Source organism: Mirounga angustirostris, unplaced genomic scaffold (assembly GCF_029215605.1).
Source record: "Mirounga angustirostris isolate CCGP_5_RB_7025 unplaced genomic scaffold, mMirAng1.0.hap1 SCAF_13, whole genome shotgun sequence".
Taxonomy (NCBI): Eukaryota; Metazoa; Chordata; class Mammalia; order Carnivora; family Phocidae; genus Mirounga; species Mirounga angustirostris.
This window is the reverse complement of record NW_026991721.1, coordinates 93,399,744-93,416,750: the sequence shown is the minus strand read 5'-3', so window position 1 is coordinate 93,416,750 and position 17,007 is coordinate 93,399,744. Positions and strand designations below refer to the sequence as shown.

Sequence of the window (17,007 nt, the reverse complement as noted above, 5' to 3'; positions counted from 1 at the left end):
GCACCAGGAAATAGCACTCTGCCCCCCTTCTCGTGCACTGGCCCCGTCGCCCACCTTCCCTGGGATCACTTCCCCCTTGCTGCTCTGTGCTTTCTCCCCAGCTTGTACTCCCTCTCCAGACCTCCCTGTAGGCCCTTTTCAGCTTGCCATGGAGCCCCATTCTGGGGAGAACCCACATCTGTCGGATGGAGTGCTTTCCTTTTACCCATCTCCAGAAGCAACTGCTCACGGAGCGGGGTGGGGGGGTGGGGCGCGCTGGATTTCCCTGCTCCCCTTCCTGCCTGTCCTGCCTTGTTCCCCAGGACAAGTCTCCACTCACCTGGCACCTGCAAGTTCTTAGGTAGGGCTGTGCTTCCTGGCTCACCGCCTCCTCTCATCTCTACCTTTGCTCTCGCTTGATCGTCCCCAGCGCCCTTGGGTCCGTTGTCTCGTGCCATTGCCTTGAGGATACTTAACTTCCATCTCCAGTGGCCTTCTCCTCTCCATGTCACTTTCTAACCCACACTCAGGATTGTGGCAACACTGGATGCTCTTCTTCCTCTGAAACCTGGAATTTCAAAATCCCGTGGTGTGCAAACAGTATCCTATGCTCCCCGCTTTCGCCGTCTTGCTCCCACTATGAAAGCCCTTGCCACATCCACATATCCTTGTACTCCCCAGTTCTCCATCGCCTCTCAGCCCTGCGGGGTCTATTCACTTGGACAACTTTTGCTGGCTTTCGCCCCCTTTCCTGGTCGTGCCTTCAACTCCGGTGTCCCCTCATCCTGCCCACTCAGTGACTCCCACCCTTGACAGTACAGACATCTACCTGCCTTGCTTTTATCTGTGTCCTGAGGCTGCTTGCAAGAAAACCCCCCAAAAAACAAAAAAAACACCACACCAACTTCTCTTCATTCCATCCGCGCCCAAACAGAAACACGGTTACGTGTCGGAGCGCCTGTTCTCAGCTTTCTCCTAAAACCACCTACACCATCGTTGCCACTCTTGCTCAGAAGGTGATGATCTTGCCTCTTCAGAGACAATAGAAGCTGTCGAACTCAGTCCCTCTCAACTCCCCCTTCCCCCAAATATTTATTTAGAGCTGTATTGATCAGTATTAGACTGGCCCTGTCCAGTATGGTAGCTACTAGCTTTTGAGCACTAGAAATATGGCTCGTCTGAATTCAGATGGACTGTTTTTGTTTTTAAAGATTTTATTTATTTGTTTATTATTTATTTTAGAGAGCATGCGCTCATGCAGGTGGGGGGGGAGGGGCAGAGAGAGAGAGAGAGAGAGAGAGAGAATCCCAGACTCTGCACTCAGCGTGGAGCCCCTCGTGGGGCTCAATTTCACGACCCTGAGATCATGACCTGAGCCAAAATCAAGAGTCAGACAAGCTCAACCCACTGAAACACCCAGGCGCCCCTCAGATGTACTGTTAAGTACAAAATACACACTGGATTTTGAAGTTTTAGTGTGAAAACAACACAAAAGTTCTCAATGATTTCATATGGTAGAAATGGTCATATTTGGAAATGTGGGTTAAATAAAATATATTATTTAAATTAATTTCATAATTTCACCTGCTTCTTTTTTTTTACTTGTTTTAAATGTGGCTGCTAGAACATGTGAAATTACAAGCATGGCTTGCATTGTGTTTCTGTTGGGTGGCGCTGGGCTGGAGCATGGGCTGGCTCAGGAGCAAAGCGAGCTGAATTCACATGCCGTATTTCAAAGATAGAAGGGTATTTCTCTCGGGTGTGAGTCCGCAGGTCGGCCATGGCCCAGGGTGGCCTGGGGTGTGGGGGCAGGAAGCAGTGTTGTCCTCATCTGTATAGTTCCCATACATTCCTGTTGTCAGCAGCAGCTATATTTACAGTCAGCAAAAAAAGGGAAGGAGAGTCCAGGGCAGGGGGATGGCCTGGATGTGTCATGGTTGTTTCCACTCAAACTCACTGTCCCACTTCAGCTCCTGGCTTCCCCCAGCTGCAGAGGAGGCTGGGAAGTGTGGTGTGTAGTTGGGCAGCCATGCATGCAGGTGATACTTAGGGTGGTTTATGATTAAAAGGAAGAAAGGGAGAAAGGCCCTGGGGGCCAGCGAGCCGTCTCTGCGTGACTTCTCCCTTCTCTTACCTTGTCTTCTCTCAGCCACGTGAACCTACACCCTGTACCCCAGGCTCTTTCTCTACTGGCTTTTTTGCAGCACTTGCTTCAGAAAGTGCCCCCTTGCTTCTGACATTATCAGCTTCTCCCTCCCCTCTGGCTCCTTCTTCTGAGCCCCTTTCCGGTGAGTTTAAAAACCCTTCCTTGGGCAATGTGATTCACCCCAACTACTGCCCTAATCACACTCTTTCTGTTGAAGACAAGCTACTTGACTCATTCACCTTCTTAGCCCCTTCTTGAGCAGCTGGATCACCAGGGTCTCCGGTGACCTCCTTGTTGCCAAATCTCATAGAAAATTCTCAGTTCTTATTTTATTTGACTTTCATCCAGCCTCACTGCTATGTCTTGGCCTCTTGCATCAGCTTCTCTTTCTCTACACGCTCCGCAGATGTTGAGTCCGCAGGGCCTGAGCCTCATCCCTCCTCTCTCTCTCTGTGCCAGATTCAAACTGTCATCACCACCCTGGCCCTGCAGTCCCCCAGGCCTGTGTCTCGAGCCCAGATGGTTCTCTGGGGAGCAAGGCCAGTGACTGCTGCCAAAAAGCATGCCCCAAACTTAACAAATACGACCCCAGACTCATCATCTGGGTCCTTCTCCAGAAACAGAACAGAACAACCTTCATCTTGACACCCCTGTGCTCTCAATGCTAGTCAGTGATGTCACCATCTAAATAGTCAAGCCAGAAGCCCTTCACATCTCCTCCTACCCTCCACAGCCAGCCACCCTGCTCATTACACCTCGTGAATTGTGCTCAGATCTGCCCCATCCCCTTGATCCTCATCATTCTGCCCCTCAGTACCTGCCTCATCTCTTTTTCCCAGGCTCTTAACATCACCCCAGACTCACCTTCCCAGCTCATATTTTGGTTGCCGCTCCAGTCTATCTTCAGTGCCATGAGTGATGGCCCTAAAATGCAAATCTGATGATGTCACCATCTGCCGAAGGTCCTCCTGTTGTTACCGTTCCAGTTCCGGGGCATGACACACAGGGTCCTTCCTGTTCAGGCTTCTGTCCCCCTCTCCCAGCTTCTCCTGCCAGGTGCTTGGGCCCCTGACACCTGCTGAAGCAGTCATGCTTTCAGAGGCTCTGCACGCTGGAACGCACTTCGGTTCCCTGCTTCCCTGGGAAGCTCATGGGCCTGCTTCCAGGTTGTCTCTTCTGTGAAGCCTGGTGCAGTACCTGGGAAGCAGTAGGCACTGGACACCTGTGGTGCGATAGATAAATGCATGAGGCCTTCCCAACAACTTCTCTCCGCTATCCAGAAGGGTCTGTGCTTCCTGGGAACTCTGTGATTTTCTCTCTTAAACCACTTATTGTCTCCACCCCTCCCCGGAAATGTCCTTGAGAGCCAAGGACACACTCATAGTTTTCTGGGATTTCCCAGCACTGTGGGCAACTGGATGGCTTATAGATGGATCATAATGGGGTTTGATCATATCACTTAACCATATTGGGTTGTGGCTATTTGATTTCATGGCCATATTCTCTGGACACTTTGAAAGCAGAGATACATCTTATCCTTCTCTATGTACAAAGTGCCTTGGTTAAAATAGATGTTTTAATAGGTATTTGATGAATTAATAAATAAAGGAATGATTAAGTGGATGAATGCATTGCCTGTATCAGTTACAAAGCCCAAGATTAAGTGCTAAATGAGTGGCACAGACTGTGAGCGCTTTGGAGAATTCGAAGAGGGCAGAATCAGTGTGGGCTGGAGTCATCTGGCACATGCCTGGGTCAAGGCAGGAGTGAACTTAAGAATGGCGCATAATTTAGGTAGGATTTGGATATAGGTAAAGAAAAGCTGAATGCTTTCCAGGAAGAAGAGACCACCTTGAAAAAAGAGAGGGCAAAGTGACAGGCTCTACTCAGTGTTCAGCAAGGGCTACCTTGATGTAGCTAAGTGGTCAAAGAATTTGGTAGAATATGAGCCTGGAAAGGTGTGTGGTGCCAGATTGTGGAGGGTGTGGGTGCCAGGCAGGTGAATCTGCCCCATGGAGAAGCTGGGTTTGCACAGGAGAGACTGGAGGCAGAAAACAGGTGAGGGGTATTGCAGGAGAGAGGCGGGGGTGGGGATGGCAGTGGGAGCAGAAAGAGAGCAGAGGATGGGGGCGCATCCCTTGGTGGTCCTCAGTGACTGAGCAGGTGGAGTGGCAGAAGGGCTGGGGAGAGTGCAGGACCACTCTGCCATGGATCGCGTGTGGGAGACGAACCATTAATGAAAACTGGGAAGGCAGAAAGAGCCCCCCGTTCTATGAAAAGATAATGGTTACATTTGGGACATGGAGTTTGGAAAGACCTCCAAGGGGACATTTCCCTTTAGCAACCAGAAATAAGAGTCTGATGTGTGGATGGGAAAGTAGGGCTGGAGATAGAGGTTTTGGAATTATCTACATAGAGTTGATGGTTGAGAATGAATTCTTCAGGTTTTGGAATTACCTACATAGAGCTGATAGTTGAGAATGTATACTTCAGGGGAGAAAGTGTACAATGAAGAAAACGTGGACTGAGGACTGAATCCAGTGTGAGGTTTAGGGAACACTGCCAACTAGGGTTATAAAAGGGGAAGGAGTTGGAGCTCGAAGGGGCTTGGAAAAATGTGATCAGAATGAAAATCAGACCAGTGTCATATCAGGGATGTTAACACATGATAACCCAGAAAAAACCTCCAGTCACATGGGATTCAGAGCCTCAAAATCCTAAAAAACCACAGAAATATTTGTAAGGAAGGAGAACCTTAGTGAATTCAGAGATGGTGGAGGCTGAGGATGGAGAAGATGCAGTGGAATTGGAGGCAGTAGGTATAGATCACAGAGTTTAAGATGTCTCACTGGCCATGGGTGAGGAGAGAGGGTAGGAGAAGGTAAGAAGGAGCCAGAAGAATCTTTTTTCTCATCAGAGCATTCTCTAAAAAATTGAGGTATCATTTACGTGTAATAAACTGCCTATATTTTGAAGTATCCAATTTGATAAGTTTTGCCATGCATACACCCATTACACCATCACCACCGTCAAGATGATGAAATTTTCCATCACCCAAGAAAAGTTTCTTGGGGCCACTCTAATTCTTCATTTCTGCTCCTTCCTGTTCTTTTTTTTTTTTTTTTCTTAAAGATTTTATTTATTTATTTGAGAGAGAGAAGGAGAGAGAGCACATGAGAGGGGGGAGGGTCAGAGGGAGAAGCAGACTCCCCGCCGAGCAGGGAGCCCGATGCAGGACTCGATCCCGGGACTCCAGGATCATGACCTGAGCCGAAGGCAGTCGCTTAACCAACTGAGCCACCCAGGCACCCCTGCTCCTTCCTGTTCTCATCCCTCCCCCGGCAACCACCGATCTTCTTCCTGTCACTACAGACGTGTATTTTCTAGAAGTGTATATACATGGAATCATAAAGTCATAGTCTTTTTGTCTGACTTTTTAAATTCCATTTTATCACTGGGTAGTATTGTGTTGTATGGATATACCACAGCTTGTTTATTCATTCCCTTATGGGTGGTTGTTTCCAATCTCTATGACAGAGCGAGTTGCTATGAGTTTCTGTGTAGACCTCTGCTTTCCTTTCTTTTGGATAGGAGTAGAATGGCTGAGTCATATGGTAGGGGGAGGTTTAACTTCTTAAGAAATGACCAAACTGTTTTCCAAGTGGTTATGCCATTTGATGTTCCCACCAATAGTGTATGAAAGTTCTAGTCCTTCCAGGTCCTCACCAGCTCGGTGTGGTCGAGCTTTTTAATTTTAGCCATACTAGTAGATTAATGGTGAGATCTCGTTGTGGTTTTAATTTGTATTTCCCCAATGACTAGTGATATGGAGCATATTTTCACATGTTTATTTGCCACCTATGTAACTTTTTTGGTGAAGTGTGTATTCAGATCTTTGGCACATTTTTAAAAAAATTGGTTTGTGTCAGGGGGTGCCTGTGTGGCTCAGTCATTGGAGCATGTGGCTCTTGATTTCGGGGTTGTGAGTTCAAGCCCTATGTTGGGTGTAGAGATTACTTTAAAAAAATCTTTAAAAATTGGATTGTTTGATCTCTTATTATTGAGTTTTGAGAGTTCTTTGTATATTCTGGATATATCTTCATCACATATATGCTCTTTGTATAATATTTTCTCCCAGCCTGTGGCTTGTCTTTTTATGGTGTCTTTTGAAGAGCAGATATTTTTAATTTTGATGAAGTCCACTTTGTCAGTTTTTTATTTTCTTAGTGTCATGTCTAAGAAATCTTTTCTAACTAAAAGCCTCAAAGATTTTCTTCTAGAAGTTTTATAATGTTAAGTTTTGCACTTAGGTCTACGATCTGTTTTGTGTTAATTTTTATGTATGGTACAAGATGGGGTTGGAAAATTCTTTTTTTTTTAAACGTATGGATATCCAACTGTTCCAGTTGTAATGCGTTGAAAATACCATTTTTTTAAACTGTGCTTTTGTCAAAATCAGCTGGCCATATACGTATGGGTCAGAGTAGTAATTTAGCAGGAAGGAATAGAAGTTGGCATAACATCCCTCAAAAGCCAAGACAAATTTGGCTCAAACATTTACGGAGTGCCTCCTGTTGTCAGGCAGGGTGCCAGGGATTGGGGATATAAAAGATTAAGGAGGGGAAGTTAAAGATGAAACTGATCATTTGAAATAGAGTATGCGTGGGATTCTATGGCTATACATACTTGCAGCCCTCGATCAACTTCTGTGTCCAGAGAAAGCTTCCGGAAGGAGGGGATGTCTGAATTGAGGACTCATTCTGAATGAGAGTGGCCAGTGAGCAAAGGTGGGAATGCAGAAGGAGGAGCATGGGTAGAAGTGCACAGGAGTTCAACAGCATGGATGTGCATGCACACACACATGTGTGGGTTTAGGTGGCGCTATGGGAGGTCGCTATTTCTAGAAAGTAGAGAGGGATGAGCGGGGAAGCAGAACAGAAGGTTCGAGAGAGAGAGCCAAGTCTCATGTGCCACACCAAGGAATTCTGTTTATTTTGATACCAAAAGCTAAAAGCGGGGGTTTGCACCTTGCGGTGACCGGCAGCCGCGTGTGGGCATGCCTGAGGATTGCCAGGTGCTGGTTGAAAGGGAAAACCGGGTGAGGGGCAAGAGGTTGCAGTTGAGTAGTCGAGAGGAAAGGACTGAACTTGGACCACGGTGTTGAGCTGGAGAGAAGGGGACAGATCTGGGAAATAGCGAGGGGCAAAGCCAGAGCCATTGGAGGTGAGGGATAGAGGTGAGGCCATGATGCCTGGGTGGCTGGTGCTGTCATTAGCTAAACTCAGGAAGAACGTAAGAGGGAAGAGGGTGCTTTTGCTTGGGGTCTTAATAAATTTGAGATGCTCATCAGACATTTACATGGAGATGTCATCAGGCAGGTGGGCGTAGGTAAAGTGTCGAGATCACTGAGGAAGCCTGTGGGAGTGAGTCAAGAGGAGGGCTCTGCACAGACCCTGGGAGCTCACTAGAATTGAAGGCTCAGCAGGAGACAGTGGACCTTGACACTATGGTCGGAGAAATAGGAGGAAAACCCCAGGGGCTTCGTGTCATGGAAGCCTCAGAAGTTGAGGGTCTCAGGCAAAAGACTCAGGACTCAGGACCCCAAACACTCAGGACTCAGGTTCAGAGGAAACCAGGAGGCAGCTTAACCGAGCGGTCTGGCAGCTCACAGGCTCCGAACCCAGACTGCCATTAAGAGCTGTGTGATCTCGGATAAGTTGCTCACCCTGCCCCTTTCTCGGTTTTCTCACCTGTAAAATGGGGCAGTACGTTGTAGGGTTGGGTGAAGGCTAAATGAAAGAACACATGTGATGTTCTTCAAACGGTCCCTGGCAGACGGCGAATAATAGTGCCAGCTAGTGATAGAATCAGACAAAGAATCAAAGTGCCCCCTGACTTCGCAGCAATGGTTGTTGCTGGTGACTTTGCACGTACAGCCTGAGTGGGCTGGTGGGAATGGAAGGCAGATTACAGTGGTTGAAGGGGATCTGACGTGACATGAAGTCAGCAAAATGTTGAGCAATCAGTCACTTGAGAAATCTGGTTTGGATTGAAGGTAAGATGGAAGGGAGAGCCAGAGGGCCATACATGGTCCGTGCGGTCCGTGGAGGGCCCCTGAGCACGTTCTAGCAAAGGGGAATGAGCTGGTCTGGGGGAGAGATGGAAGGTCAGGGGAGAAGGGGAGTGTGGTGGGGCTCTCCTAGAACTGGAACCCTCATGATCTGAGCCCGTTGGAAAGGGGCGCATGTGACTCTTGATTCTGGGGTCATGAGTTCAAGCCCCGTGTTGGGTGTAGAGATACATACATACATACATACATACATACATTTTTTTTTTTTTTTAAAGAGATGGGGGCACAAAGTGTAGGCAGTTCCCTGCAAGTGGCCTCTGATCAATCTCTGTGGACAGAGAGAGGGGGTGGGAGCTGGGTAACAGCTAGAGGTGAAAATCCAGGTTATGGGCTGACTTGTGTCCAATTCCCCCCCCATTCATATGTTAAAGTCCTAACTCCCAGCACCTCAGAATGAGACTGCATTCGGACATAGTGTCTTTGAAGAGATAATTAAATTAAAATGAAGTCGTTAGGATAGGCCCTAATCCAGTATATGACAAGTGTCCTCATAAGAAGAGGAGATTAGGATATAGCTGCGCACAGAGGGAAGACCGTGTGAGGACCCAGGGAGACGAGCGGAGGAGGGAGGCCTCAGAAGAAACCGACCCTGCCCACACCTTGATCTCCGACTCCTAGAAAATAAATTTCTGTTGTTTAAGCACCCCTCGTCTGCCCTATTTCGTGATGGCAGCCCCAGCAAACAGATAGAGTCTGCAACTCTGTCTGGGAGTGAGTGGGAGCTGGCCAGGCGAGGCCAAGGGCAGAGGATGGTCCTGTGTTGCCCCCCAGGTGAGGAGGAAGGCTGTGGGTTTGGGGTGGAGTGGTCTGCACACTGGCGTGGCTTCCTCCAGCAGGCGGATGACCGGGACCCACAGGGGTCAGGGGTACGAAAAGGAACATGAGAGCTCAGAGGTGAGCTGGGGAAGCTGGTCCCAGGTGAATGGTGACGCTGGGGCTGGGAGCAAAGCTGACTGGCTCTCTGGAGGCTCTAAGCATCTCTTCCGGTTAGGACAGGGCTCTGACCGGCTGGGCCACACAGTTGAAGGCAGAGCTATGTCAAGACTGCCTGTCAAGACTCTCCTGTAAAACCTCTTTATCCCCCCTGCCCCCCCCTTAAGAGATGAGTTATCAAAGTGCTTGGAAATCTTCAGGAGGGAGATTCTGGAAAACCCGAAGGATTAAGGAAGGCTGATTTTCCAACCTGAGGGGTCACTTCTGGGCTGTTGAGGGCAAGCCCTGTTCCAGCTTACACAGGTTACTCCAGTTTACAGCAGAGAGTAGAAGCGCCAGCCCCCAGGTGCCCGGGAGGCCCCCACACCCACCCTGCACTCTGCAGCACTTGTTCGGGGAGACCGCCCTCGGCCTGAGCAATAGCTAATACTTCTGCACCATGTCACATTATTCTTTCACTCAATAACCATTCATTAAGGGCCTACTGCACGCACGTCTGGAATTGTGCAGGTACAGAGATGAATCAGCCACAGGCTTCAGCCTCAAGGAGCCGGCTGCCTCGGGGAGAAAAGACGGATAAGCAGATAGGCATAATAAAAAAGTCAAAAGTGATTAGTGTCTAATGAAAGGTACAGAGAGATTTCTGTGGGAGTTTTAAGGAAGAGGGAATTAAAGTGGGATGGGGAACCTGGGAGTTTCCAAGGAAGGAGAGATCACTCTGAGCTTTTCAGGTTGCAGCTAGCTGAGGGAAGTTTTAGAGAGAGATGTAAGGGTAAGCACCCCTCCAGGGCAGTGAGTGGTCTCTCGGGAAATCTAAGGAGTCAGGGAGGACTTCTTGGAAGAGGTGGGTCTGAGGGGAAGAAGGAGAGTCCTTAAGGAAAGGGGGAACGAGGGACAGGGCTGGTATCGGCAGAGGCATGGAGGCGGGAAGGTAAGCCAGCCCTGGTCCTAACATGGGGGTGTTGTCGCTGTGAGGGTGGAAGGGGGTGCTGCAGCTAGAAGGGCATTTGGAAGCCAGACTGCAGAGGGCCTGGTGCCATCCTAGACACTCAAATGGGACCAACCCTAGGATAATGGGGAAGCCTGAGGACTTTGCGCAGGTGAGTGATAATTGGGGCCACACTCACAGGGTGTGACAGAAAGGATTAGAGTGGGCAGAGCCAGGCCTGCCAGCCCCAGCGTCCAGGGTAGACATAGGCCTGGGCCCAGAACATGGAGAGAAGACCTTGGGGTAGAGGTGGGCCCAGAGTCAAGAGGCCGCCCTTTCCTTGGCACGAGCCTTAGAACTCAGAGAGAACTGGGCAGAGGTAAAGCTGTTGGCCTGTGGGGAGAAAAGCCCAATGTCAATGTTAGGGTTTTCACCAGCTCCCCGGGCGCGAGAGACGCCTGTTGAGGACATGCGGTGTAAGGGTCACTGTGCAGAGAGTCTCCACGGCTGGAAACACTGGGGAAGACCCTGCTCACTGATTGCATGTCCCCATCTCAGCCTTGTCCTTGCTGTAGCCCCAGACCTCCCAGCCTTACAATGCCTACTAGCTGACTTCTCTGCAGAGCAGTCCCGGGGATGGAGGACATGCCAGATGGTATTGCTCCTCGTTAGGCAGCGGCTTGGAGCTCTGAGCATCCTGGCCCAAGCTTGATCGCTGGCCTGGGGGACAGAGCAAGGGGCCAGGAGCCTCAGCTGCACGCTCAGTCCTGAGCACACTGCTCTCCACCCACAGGGCCCCTCGCTGGGGACTGCCAAACTGGGAACATGGTCTTCTGGTGTCCTAGCAGGGCCTGAGCTGGTCCCTCATCCTTTGTGTCCAGCCCCAGAATCTGGGGTCCTGTTATCATCCTGATTATTCTGATCCCAGTATGTTTGATGCCAACCAACCACCCAGCTGAGGCTGTTCCCAGACAGGAGTTAATCATTGTCTAAAACCCAAAACTTAATGAAAAGTACCCAGAGCACAGAGGTTGGGTGAAGTGCAGAGCCCTTTTCTGGACACTGTGGGGGAGGCAGAGAAGGAGGAGGTACTCAGGGGACCTCCTAGGCCCCTTCATAGAAAATCCCCACATTCCCTACTCCCCACCTGGTCACGCTCCCTCTGTCTCAGAGTATGTCCAGTGATGCTCTGTGAGTTGATTATGTGGTGTCCCATGGCTGGCTGGTGTCCTGTACATCTGGGTATGTGTTGGCACATTATTTCTGTCGGCTCGGGCTGCCATAACAAGACACCGCATCGACAACAGACATTTATTTCTCCCAGTTCTGGATGCTGGAAGCCCAAGATCAAGGTGCTAGCAGAGTCGGTTTCTGGTGAGAAAAGCCTGCTTCCTGGCTTGCCTTCTCGCTGTGTCCTCACGTAGCAGGAGAGAAAGAGAGAGCCCTCTCAGGTGTCTCTTAGAAGGGCACTCATCCTATCCGATCAAGGCCTTACTCTTATGACTTCGTGTCACTTTAATTTCCTCTTCAAGGCGCTGTCTCTAAATGTAGTCACATTGGGGGTTAAGGTTTCAACATGTGAGTGCGGGGGTGGGGGGGAGACATATTCAGTCCATGGCATGTGTCCTGAATGTGTACTGTTCAAGAAGAGAGCACACAACCCTGAAACAGACTATCGGATGTATGTTACCTCCTCTGGTTTAGGTGTGATTAGTGCCCTGATTGTCTACTGATGGGACAGAGGCAAGTCCATGTCTATAGCCTGAACAACCTTATCAAAACATTCCTGAAGTAACCCCCCATACCCCCAGAGAGCTGAGTTCCTTTCTCGATTTACAGGGGACGTGGGTGTTTTCTGAGAGATTATTTTATTACTTATTTTATTGCAAGGGATTTCCTAATATTTAAAGCTATTTTTTTTAAGGTTTATTTATTTATTTGACAGAGAGAGACACAGCGAGAGAGGGAACACAAGCAAGGGGAGTGTGAGAGGGAGAAGCAGGCTTCCCGCGGAGCAGGGAGCCCGATGCGGGGCTCGATGCGGGGCTCGATGCGGGGCTTGATCCCAGGACCTGGGATCATGACCTGAGCCGAAGGCAGATGCTCAACGACTGAGCCACCCAGGCGCCCCGGGATTTCCTAATATTTAAAGGTCATATGGTCCAAAGAGAAAAATGCCCCCTCGTCTGGAAACCTCATGGGGGTTGGGAGCATTAGCTAGGGGAATGTCCAGAGGTCCAGGGTCCTGCCTGTTAGTGTTTCAGAGTTGATTTGCCTTGGTGAGACTTTCTTTCTTTACAGTAGCTGCAAAGCTCATGTGCCCCCCTGCTCTGGATGGAACTGTGTCCTCCTAAAATTCACGTGTTGAAATCCTACCCCCCCCAATAGGATGGTATTAGGAGGCGGGACCTTGGGGAAGCGTTCCCTTTAGATGAGGTCATGAGGGTGGTGGGGCCTCCACTATAGGATGAGCGCTCTTATCAGAAGAGTCCAGAGAATGTTGTCCTTTTCTCTCCACCCTATGAGGACCATGTGAGAAGGCAGGTGTCTGCAAACCAGGAAGCAGGCCCCTCGTAGAACCCAACTCTGCTAGCACCCTGATCTCAGGTCCCCCCCACCTCCAGAACTGGGAGAACTAAATGTTTGCTGTATAAGCCATCCAGTCTATGACACCCCCTTCTCAGCAGCAAATCCCAATGAAGACAAGATTTACTAGAAGGAAAATGAGCCTTAGTTCTGGGTACAGAGTCTGCATGAGGCTGCTGTGGGTCACCTTCCGCCTCTCCCCCTGGCCAGCCCTGTGAATGTGAGCAGGTCCCTTCACCTCTCTGACCGTTTTCTCATCTCCAAGTGAGGATGACAGAAGGAACACACTTACCTCACAGGGTCATTGCGGAGATTAAGTGAGATCATGTCCGCTAAGCATTTACACTAATGTCACTGAATAAATGTGTGCCTGCTCACATAAAACCCACGTGCCAGGGATCCCGTGCCTCTTTCTCGTGATTTATGTGATGACTGTGCCAGTTCCTAAAGTTTCAGGTGTTTCTTTTCTATGCTGTAGGGCTGGACTAATGATTTCTATTATATTTTTACCAGTGAAACATTTTTTCCCCCGTATCAAGTCTTCTGTGGAACCCCAGTATCCAAAACGGATGGGTGTGGAGGTGTGCTGGTCGAAGCTGGCGGGGGCTAGAGACCCCCATGCGGCCTCTCCCTCTGCTTCCTAATGGAGCCCAGGGCCCTCCAAGGAACATCATCTGAGAATCACTTCTGTAGGCTACCCTTCTTCCTTTCTCTTCCCAGACTCTTCCTCCTGGGAAAGCACAGTACAATTGTTTAGGTTTCTGCTTCCTGAGTAGCATTCCCATCCCGGTCTTGCTTTCCTGAGGTCACCTGGGTAGGTATTTTGGGTGTCTTCAGGCTCTTCAATCACACGTTTATAGCCCTTTGGCCACTCTTGCCAGTGGTGATCCCACCAGGTGTGTGAGGACTTTGATACCTAATTCGCAGAAACCCACTTTAACGGCTGGGTCTTGGGATGTGCCTCTGTTGCCCAGTGTAACTTTTATTGGGCATGGCTCATTTTTATTGTTCAGCAAGGCAATGCATATAAACACATCCACAAATCAGGAAAAAAAAAAGTCTTTGTCATATTCTGTGTCCCGGTTTTCGGTTTGGAAAATGGGTCACAGTAGGTATGGGAGCAGTGTATAGAAAAGACAGCGTGGGACCTGGGTCTCTTCTGTCTGCGCCCACTGCAGAGATTCAAGGGCCACATGTCGGTGAAACCCATTCGGCTCGATTCCCGGTGTCGCTTTTCTGAGCCTTCAACCTCTGAAAAATAAGCTTGATATTTCTTCTTTTCTTTTTCTGTGAGAGCTTTATTAAAATATAATTCATATATCACACAATTCACTCATTTAAAGTATACAACATGGTGGTTTTTAGTATATTCACAGAGTTGCGCATCAGTCACCATAATCAATTTTAGAACATTTTTCAACGCCCACAAAAGAAACACTGTGTATGCATTAACAGTCACCCCCCGTTCGTTCCAGCTTTTCCATTACCGCCACTAGGCAACCACTCATCTACTTTCTGTCTCTGTGGATTTACCTGTTCTGGAAATTTCTTATAAGTGGAATCAGCCTGTGTGCAGTATTTAGCGTCTGGCTTCTTCCGCTTAGCGTCGTGTTTTCAAGGTTCATGCATGTTGTGGCCTGTGTGAGTACATCGTTTTGTTTTTTTTTATTGTTGAATACTATTCCGTTGTATGGATATACCACATTTGGCTTATTCACTCATCAGTTGATGGGCATTTGGATTTTTTTCCACTTTTGAGCTATTATGAATAATGGGGCTGTGAGCACATATATACGAGTTTTTGGTAGAGATTTTCAGTCTTGTAACTTCCTCTACCAAGAGAATGAATGGTACCCAGAGCTAGATTTGTTGAGTGTTTCAGGTACTGTGCTAAGCACCTCACACAGACTATTCAGGTAATCTACACAATGGCCCAAGGAGTGGGCTCTCTCCCCATTTTACAAGTGAGGAAACTGAGGTCTCAGAGCTGATACAGGGTAGAGCTGGGCTACCAGAACACTTACCCTGAATGCTGCTTCTGGAAGTTGGGCAGCTCTTAGAACTACACCACTGCAACCATTCATATTAAGTCACGCCGATTCAGTTCGTGGGATGTGTCACTTACATACATTACCTTACTGAATCCTCACACCAAGCCCCTGAGGTTGTCTTCCTACTCTTCCTGTTCAGTGAGGAAAAGAAGTTCAGAGAAACTGCCTGGCTCACCTGCTGACATGGTGCGTCAGCGTCTGAGCCTGCAGAGCTGGTGTTCAGCAGTATCTGCCACGGCTCTCCCTCTCATGCCCGGTCTCCTCTCACCCTCTCTTGTCTCAGGGAGATTTCTGCAGATACCCAGAATACCATTGTCAAAGGCGGCCACTGCGTCCCTTCCTTTGCACATGTGTGTTGGTGTACCTCTAAGCTTTTCACCATGTCTGGGCCTCGGGGCCTCCTACACATAGACCCCGGCAGCCTGTTGTGACATTACGGGGTTCCTGAGGTAGATTTGCACATTAGAATTCACGGCTGCACTTGGCTACGAACCAAGACCCTCAGCACATAGAGAACTTGCTTTGGGACTAGTTCCAAGGATGGCAGGGGCGGGGGAGGTGGGGAGCTGCCTGGCAGAGAAAGGTGGCAGAGGGGGGGAGACTGGAGAAAGAGGAGGGTAATGGGAGAGGGTACCAACTGTCTCCGTGTGGTTGCCTGCCCACAGCTGCTATCTTGGATGACCCCATGGAGTGCAGCAGAGGGGAGCGGCTCTCCATCACCCTGGCCAAGAACCGCATCAACCGCGCTCCTGAGAGGCTGGGCAAGGCCAAGGTCGAAGTGGACATCTTTGAGCTTCTCAGAGACAGCGAGTACGAGACTGCAGAAACCAGTACGTAGAATGAGCAGGACTGCCCTCTGCTTTCCTTGCTGGCAGGAGGGGCTGATAGTGTGAGCTGCACCATCACCAGGCCTGTGGTTAGATAGTCCCCAGAGAGGGAGAGAAACATGCACCAGCAGGCCCCGTAGGGCTCAGTCTGGAGGAGATCCCCAGGTTTTGCTGCCAAGTATGTATGGAGTAGAATTAAGACAGGATACTCTTTCATTCATTCATTCCCGCACTCATTCATTCCTTCATGTATGGATTCATTCATATCCTGGACATACTGTACACAAACCCCTGAATGAAACCTTGTATGTGATTAAGAAAAGAGAGAGATAGCCAGCCCGGGGGTTGCTTAGTCAATGCACATCTGATCGCTTATCTTGCTTGTTTATGCTGAGGGCAGTGTTGTGGGACTCGGGATGGAGTCTGACCGCTCTGTGGGTGACCTTGGACAAATTACGTACCCCGTTTAAACTCAGTTTCTTCATCTGCAAAATGGGAATGCTAGGCTGTACTTTGCAAATCTTGTAGGTTGTTGTGGGATTTAAAGGACGTAAAATATAGCAAAATCCTCTGTGAGTTGCGGGGCTTTACAGACATACACAATAGGGCACTCGGGTCCCGTGTATGGAGCCCCTACCATGTGCTGGGCACGGCTTTTAATTCTACCAACATGAGAGCTAAGTGTCCTTGTCCCCACTTTACAAGAGAAGCTGAGGCTCAGCGACAATGAGCACCTTGCCCGCAATGAGCACCTTGCCCATCCAGAGAGCGAGTCAAGGGCAGAGCCGCTCCTGAACCCTGCAGTCATGAGCTCACCCTGCAGGGCCATGCCCAGGCCATGATGACCTCCCTGGAACTTTCTGGTGTGTTGCTGGTGTTACCTTGACAACTTTCCAGGCTGAGCCTCCCAGTCAGTGGGCCGGTGGCTCGGAGCCGAGCTGGTGATGAATAACCCCGGTGCAGAGGGAAGGAGAGGAGAGGAGCCCCTCAGCCCGGAGAGGCGATAATGTCTCTTCCCTAAGACTTCACCTCATCTCCTCCCTTTGTCACCCATTTCAACCTTTGGTTACACTCAGTGGCAAAAACAGACAAAAACAAAAGAACAACTTGCTCAGGTATATATTGAGACAGCTGGTCTTCTGGGGGAGACGGGGCTCAGCAGTGCTCCAATCTGGGCCATTAGTAGTGCGAGAGAAGAGGCACATCCCACTGGCCCAAGTGCAGTAGGTGGGGTGTCCTATGGATCCAGAGAGAGCAGGAAGGGAGGAAGACAGCAGCTCTGTCTCTATTGTCTTTAAGGCTCTTAGAGCATCGAAGCTGTGCTCTTCCCTCCCTGGCTTATCGATTTCCCTGGCTCATTCATCATGCACCTGTCCCATAGGGGGCCACACAGGCCCCATTTACTCTTTCTCTATTCAGGCAACTTT

The 17,007-nt window shown here is 49.4% G+C and overlaps 1 protein-coding gene across 7 annotated transcripts in view; it reads left to right on the top strand.

Annotated features, from left to right (window-relative positions):
• The window catches only part of GRIK4 (glutamate ionotropic receptor kainate type subunit 4), a 424,832-nt gene that overhangs the window by 228,344 nt on the left and 179,481 nt on the right, over positions 1-17,007 (top strand). For 6 of the 7 annotated variants that reach the window (XM_064577326.1, XM_064577324.1, XM_064577328.1 and 3 more), the window contains one exon: positions 15,419-15,583. The exons of the other annotated variant lie outside the window; for it this stretch is intronic. In XM_064577326.1, coding sequence (XP_064433396.1) covers positions 15,419-15,583 — 165 coding nt within the window. The remainder of the gene's footprint in view (positions 1-15,418; positions 15,584-17,007) is intronic. 7 annotated transcript variants of the gene reach the window in all.